The sequence below is a fragment of the Kryptolebias marmoratus genome, linkage group LG14, assembly GCF_001649575.2.
Source record: "Kryptolebias marmoratus isolate JLee-2015 linkage group LG14, ASM164957v2, whole genome shotgun sequence".
Taxonomy (NCBI): Eukaryota; Metazoa; Chordata; class Actinopteri; order Cyprinodontiformes; family Rivulidae; genus Kryptolebias; species Kryptolebias marmoratus.
In genome coordinates this window covers 11441784-11448577 of record NC_051443.1, presented here as the reverse complement: position 1 = coordinate 11448577, position 6794 = coordinate 11441784, and the positions used below count along the sequence as shown (strand labels likewise).

Below are 6794 nucleotides of genomic sequence, written 5' to 3'. Positions count from 1 at the left end.
TTTGTAAAATGTTGTTCCGTCCTAGCTAGTTAAGTAGCTCGTTCTGAAGAATTCCTACAGACCCAGTCAGCTCTGTGTGCTTCCCTACAGATCAGGGAACACCAACCTGCGTCGGCGCCATGGAACAATCTCTTCATCCTCAGCCAGGATGAAGTAAGCCATGAATCGGTTGCATGCTTATTGCTATAAAGACACTCGAGAGAAGAAAAGGCTAGCAATGATTGTTTTGCGAGCTATCGTGCAAGGAGTTTAATTAGATTGGCGCACATTTCAAAGAACTCGATGGTGTGGCTCCCTGGCCGGGGGGAGGACGTGTTGTCCCCGCCTCCCGTCGAGTCGATGGACGAGGTCAAGGACGAGCCTAAGGAGCCTTCGGCGGTCTTGGTGGGCAGCACGGGGCCCGACGCGGTGGGAACGTCGGCCCCTTCGACGTCGCCCTTTCCGGAAGAGCGGTAGTTGCTGACAGAGCCGGAGCGGAGAGGGGTCGCAGTTCCAGATTTGGTCTCCACCATTTCATCTGAATAAGACAGGAAGGAATTGGTTTTCTTAACAACACACACACAATAAAAAAAAAAAAAAAATCACATTACAACAGGCTCGACAGCCAGCTGCTGTCCTTAAAAGAGAGAGGGGAAAAAAAATGAAATCCTTACAGCAGAAAGTAAAATAAATGACTTGAACGTTTGAATTTTCAAAAGAATGTCGGAGCGGTGAACCTTAGCTAAACAATAAAGTCTAATATTACGGTAAAGGAACAGCTCAGACAGTTTGAAGCAGAGTTTGGTAGAACGTGATGAACAACTAACATGTTACCTGTTATAGATGAGTCTTTGAACAACCTCAGTTCGGAGAAACAGAGTTTATTTCTGATCAGATTAATGAGCTAACAGGTAATCTAAATGGAGCTCATCAGTCCGCTCAGAATTCAGCTCTAGTTTTCCCAACTGGAGTCCCCGAAAGAGCTGTCAGCAAAAAGTAAAATATCAGTAGTTCATAACTTGTTTCACACCCAAAAAGATCTAAAATACCGCTTTAATAACCTTTTTGCGGCATGCCCATCCCATAGAAAGAGCTCATAAACCACTCCTAACAGTTCCTTTGAGGTTCTGCCACACATCTACATTTATTTCCCGAAGACCTAAACTCCGAGTCGATCATTAACGGCACCATTCGACAACAGAGACCCGGATAAACACTGCATACACACAGGGAGCTACTTTTCAAGCTTAAGAGCTCAATTTTAAGCTCACTATAGTAACCGAGTCAACATAAAAGTGCTCATCTGTTTTCTGTCATTTCTATCATTCAGTAATGCTAATTACAACAGTATGTAATAACATCATTAATCCATTAAAGACATGAAGAAACACCAGAGCACCAATTAGCTCACTTATTTTAAATATTTTTATAATAGAGACAAACATAAGCATAAAGCTTTTAATTTCCAATGAAAACCTAATGTTAAAACATTTCAATATATCCTTATTAAACTTTAAGAGGCCGTTTAAAGCAGCGGTCCTCAACCTTTTTAGCTCCATAGATCAGCTCATTATCAGACAGTATTTTCACGGACCGGCCTTTAAAAGGTGTGGCGGATAAATACAACAAAATAAAATGATACGACTGGCATGAAAACATGGGTATTTTTTTTTAAATATAATAAACATAAATCCAACGTATCCTCGCAGCTTTGTTTGCTGCGTCCTGGTGTTGTGTTATCAACATTAATAACACCCTCTCCTCCCCCTGATGTTCTCTGGTCAATATGGCGATGTTTATCTTTAAAATAAGAGACACCACAAATATAAAGTGCACAAAGAATACAACTCACCATAACGCTGAATCAGTGGGAGCCCTGTGCCTGTTTCTCAGTAACCAGACGGTCCCATCTAGGGCTTCCAGAGACATTTGTTTTTTACTCATTTTGCTGCTTGTGGGTTTGTTTTTAGCGGTAACGGATCACGTGACCTAGATAAGCATTCTAACACGCATCAAGAGGGAGTCATAGACGGATGTAGCGGAGAGAATCCGGTCACTTTTTCAAAATAAATGTTGTTCAGACTCTGAAAATACTGTAAGTTAATTATTCTTTCTGTGCGGCCCCAGTACCAAATTGGGGACCCCTGGTTTAAACAACGCTCCAACTTTGAGACGCAGGTTTAATGAATGAGGAAACAAATATCTGTGCTAAAGGTCAAAGACAGAGGTTTACTATGGATTTAGACGGTTTCATTCTTAATGCCGTTTTTCCCTACAACCAACATGACAGAATATTTATGGATCAACAAGACGCCAGCGGCAGCACTGTTACACAAAAAAACACCACTGTGAGGCATAACTGGGTGGTATTACAATGGCTAGCAGCTGAAAAATAAACACTCCCTGCCTTTCTGAACAGTAGAAATATTCAATTTTTACTGTCACACAAGTAACTGATCTTTTAAAACACAGCTTGCTGTCTGACTGCTCTTCGTCGGGATCTTTTTGTTTTTGCGCAGACACCTGACTCTCCACCGGACTGTTCTGTTCTACATTCCAGCGACGCGTTGTTTGTTTTTCTCTGTTACGCCATCACCTGATAAGGTGACAGTATAAATGAGGGCTGAACTGCATCCGACCACTCGGAGCAGTGTGGGAAAAAAAAAAAAAAAAAAAAAAACTTACCGTCTATGCTACGAAAGTCGAGGAGGTAGGTTCTGCTGTCCACCTGGTAGAGTTGAAGGCTCATCTTGGTTTGCATTCCAGTAACAGGATTCTTCCTTCTCACACGCAGATAATAAGGATTCACAACCTTTAAGGGTTAGAAAGAAAGAATGTGGGAAGAGATCTTTTCAATACCCCCAACATGCTCCCAAAAGTAAAAAGTATAATCCACACTGCATTTTCACCACTACATATTTATTCTTTTCTCCTCTACACCGCTCACGGACTTCTTTTCTTTTACCTTCCACTCATAATCCAGCTGCTTCATGGCCCGGCACACTTCCGTCATGATGTCGTTGGGTCGGCTCTGACTGCGGATCCCCAGGTGCCACTTGGCTCTTCGGACGCCCTGGTGTTTGGACTTCTGCGGGTTCAGTTCGTCCAGCGTGTGGCGGGGTCGGGGAGGGGTTTCTGCCACGAGAAAGGGCACGCGCTCCGGGTGCGGCTTGATGACGCCGGCCACGGCCGCGCCGGACGAAGTCAGGTGCTGGTCGTCCAGAAAGGAGTCCGGCGGGCTCGACGCCAGGTAGAAGTCCTTTGCTTCGCTCATGATGCGGCGATTGTCGATAATGAGATGGTAGGCGACGGCTAACGGGTCCTGGTGGTTGCGATTGTATAGGCAGGCGAGGACCTCCTCCTCTGTGCACTCAAACTTCTCGCAGACCTCCTTCAGGGCCTCGTCGTCAATCATGTTATTGCTGTAGGAGGGGTCCTCGGGAAACAAGTACTTGGGAAGATCTTGTTTGAACCACTCATCCTCTCTGTGGAGAGGAGAGGATAGGGACAAAAAACAAATCAGACCATAAAAACTTTTTTTTTGACAAAACAAGCTCTGAATAATCTTGTGGGGCTTACCGGATCTCTTTAATGGTGGCTCTTTTCATTGGATCCACTTGCAGCATGTGCTTAAGGAGGCTTACTACTTGGGGGTTCAGATACTGTGGCGTGAAAAAGATGCCGTCGCAGATCTTTTTAAAGAGTGTTGGCACGTGATCGTCGTCGAAGGGGAGCGTCCCACACAACAAAGCGTACAGAATGACACCGCTACTCCATATATCCACCTCCGGACCAGCATATAATCTGAGCAAACAACCACAAAAGCAACGGCGACAAATAATATCATGAGATTTGGTTAAACTGCGCCAATTTCAAGTTGGGAAATGAGGAATAAATAAAGACGTTACCTTCCTGAAATGACCTCAGGAGCAGCATAGTTTGGAGAACCACAACTTGTTCTCAGGAACTCTCCATCTGACATCATGTTTGACAGACCTGCAAAGAGCATTTTAAACTGTTACGTAATATTACGACGTGTTAGCTCCTTAATTACAGTCCTTAAACTCACATAAAAGAGAAAAAAATGCCACAGAATCCTTTTTCTGCACCCAGAAATTCTCCAAGTTATTTTTGTGAGCTGTAACAAACACAATCCCATAGCCTTTCTCACAAGTGTCCAAAGTTTAACGCTGAAAACCCACCGAAATCTGCAATCTTAGCGTTCATGTGTGCATCGAGCAGCACATTCTCAGGCTTGAGGTCTCGGTGTACCACCATATGTCTGTGGCAGTAGTCCACCGCTGAAATAATCTGCTGGAACAGCCGACGACTCTCCTTCTCTTCCAGCTGAAAAAAAAAAAAAAAAAAAAAAAAAAAAGAGACATTATGGGGTTATCTTCGCCAAGACTAAATGGGGCAGTCTGGCCCTCTTGAGGTGGGGTTCTGTGGAAAAGTTATGAACAAATAATTAGGGATGGGCACTGATTTTCATTTATATATATAATTGTTTCCTGACAGTGCTTTTCCAGTAAGGGTGCTTTTTTTTTTTTTTTGCAACACCTACCCAACACCACCCACACACCTTCTGAAAAACAAACAAAGTAAAAGCAACTCGAAGCATTCCAGCACCTGTTGCTGCCATTGTAGTTTATTTTGAAAGGATTATTAAGCAGAAACTAGGGTCACAGGTGAGCTCAGACTATACACCTGTGCCCCCCCCTTTTTACAGTGACCCATTGGACTGGTGAAAGTAAAACTATTTAAAGATGCCCAGCTAGCAGAATATGCAGCATCACCAGTCTCTGTACCTAAAATCTCTGTTTTATTAGGATAGGTTTTCAGCTGCAGGACTTAGGTTGAGGCAACTTTAATTTATCTCTTAAACTTTAAAATAGCCAAGAAATCCCTTTAGCAGCAGTTAGGACATTACTGAAACTAAACTTTGAGTTTATAAATCGTTTTCTTTTGCTGTTGGCTTCTTGTTCACACAGATCAAAGATCACTTAATATTCACACTCAGGCTGTCATTCAAAACAAACTCATAACCCTTCAATAAAATACCCAACATATAAATACATATATATACAATTATATACACACACACACATATATATATATATATATATATTTAACAGCAGCTCCAGTATTACCTTTCCATTTTTGCAGATGTAATCGAAGAGCTCTCCACCTGAGACATACTCCATGACCATGAAGATATCTGTGGGGGTGCTAATAACTTGATATCTGCATCAACAAAAACAGAGGTAGAAAAAAAAAATCACAGTGGTTATCAACAGCTAAGGGATTTAACACATCTAAAACAGCTCAGATGGCAAACACTTCTTATTTAATCATACATGCAAAAAGAGGGAATGACTCATCAATATGAGCACACAACTCAGTGTGATCAACGGAAAAGAAAACAGCCATTTAATGTGTGTGTGTGTTTCATCTCAGGCATGTCCTAACTTTCCCTTTTCACCAAATGGAGTTTAATGGAATGTATTTGTTCATAATTGACTAAATGTACTCCACAAAGTAAAGTTCTTTAATCCTAATTGTATGCAAGGCCCTTTAAATTGAGGCCGACTTGCAACTAAAAGTATATTTATCTTCTTTTTCTACCCTGATCAGTCATTGGCAGATAAAAGTGAGCAGAAGCACTTGCAAATGAGCTGTTCGCATGAAGCAAAGTGTTGTTTTTGCAGCTTTTAGCCCAGCTGAAGGCACAGAGCAAACATTCAGCTACTTTAACCTTGCAGAGATGTAATTTAAATGTAACTCAGGAGGAAACCACAGCACTGAGATGGTCTTTGATACGTGCACGTTGTGATCTTGCTAGAAGATGGCATCTGCAACATAGCTGCGTTTGAATGGACAATTTTATATGCAATCCAGTTTCACACAAAGGTCAACACCTGACAACAGCAGCAGGAAAAAAAATCTGGTAATGAGAACAACCTTACTGACCAATAAACACAGCCAAGCAGAATGAAAGGGGTTTAAAAAGACTGGATAGTCTTTCTTTCTTCACTGCGTCACCAAAGAATCACACATGCAAAAATGATTGGCTCATGAGGAGTTAGACAGCAGCTGCTGTCTGCATTAATGTTTCACAATTAAACTTTGCACACTAATACACAGAAATATAGCTGTGTATTCATGTGGATTATATTATATTGCTGTGTACTTTTCAGTGCGTACAATTCAGAATGGCAGCATTCCTAAAGACGAGCCTTGCTTTAATCCAGAGTTTGAATAGGTTCAATATCCTGATTTCATGCGACTAAAAGAGAAACACAATCTTTCCTTTAATCATCTGAAAATGAAAACAAGCTAAAATTCATAAACTGGACTATTATTACATAAATCTGCTGATTGTTGTTGAGGACTAAATTTAAAACAAATGCTTCAAAGATGTATATTTGAGAACTATAAACTGAGGTCTGACAGTTAAATACAACATGTCCTTTCAGTAACAAATACAAGACAAAACTTGAACATTTAGAAAAAGTAAGTCACATTTTCTCCTGGTAAAACATGCAGCGCTTTTGTCTCTGCATTTCGGCTTTAATGCTTTACAAACAAAGCAACAGGCTGCAGCAAAACGAACCTGCGCTGTCCTGAACCGGCAAAAGTGCGGGAACAAAAAAAAAAACCCAGTAGCAAAATAACAAAATGAAACTGTTGCTTTGGTCCAAGCGCCTGGATTAATGGTTAACTTACGAGTAATTCATCTGGTAGTAGGTCTAAAGGTGCGGAAGGAGTTGCGTCACGTTGCACGGCTCTGTTTATTATGCGGCTGAATGTGCGTT

The 6794-nt window shown here is 41.6% G+C and overlaps 1 protein-coding gene across 1 annotated transcript in view; it reads right to left on the bottom strand.

The window, feature by feature from the left end:
* Window positions 1-6: 6 nt before the first annotated feature.
* prkaa1 (protein kinase, AMP-activated, alpha 1 catalytic subunit) overlaps window positions 7-6794 on the bottom strand; it is a 9587-nt gene continuing 2799 nt past the window's right edge. The window contains exons 3-9 of the mRNA XM_017407500.3: window positions 5130-5223; window positions 4182-4326; window positions 3888-3975; window positions 3559-3783; window positions 2945-3464; window positions 2665-2791; window positions 7-517 (exon numbers count right to left, since the gene is read on the bottom strand). Of these exons, the coding sequence (XP_017262989.1) occupies window positions 234-517; window positions 2665-2791; window positions 2945-3464; window positions 3559-3783; window positions 3888-3975; window positions 4182-4326; window positions 5130-5223 (1483 nt within the window). The 3' untranslated portion in view covers window positions 7-233. The remainder of the gene's footprint in view (window positions 518-2664; window positions 2792-2944; window positions 3465-3558; window positions 3784-3887; window positions 3976-4181; window positions 4327-5129; window positions 5224-6794) is intronic.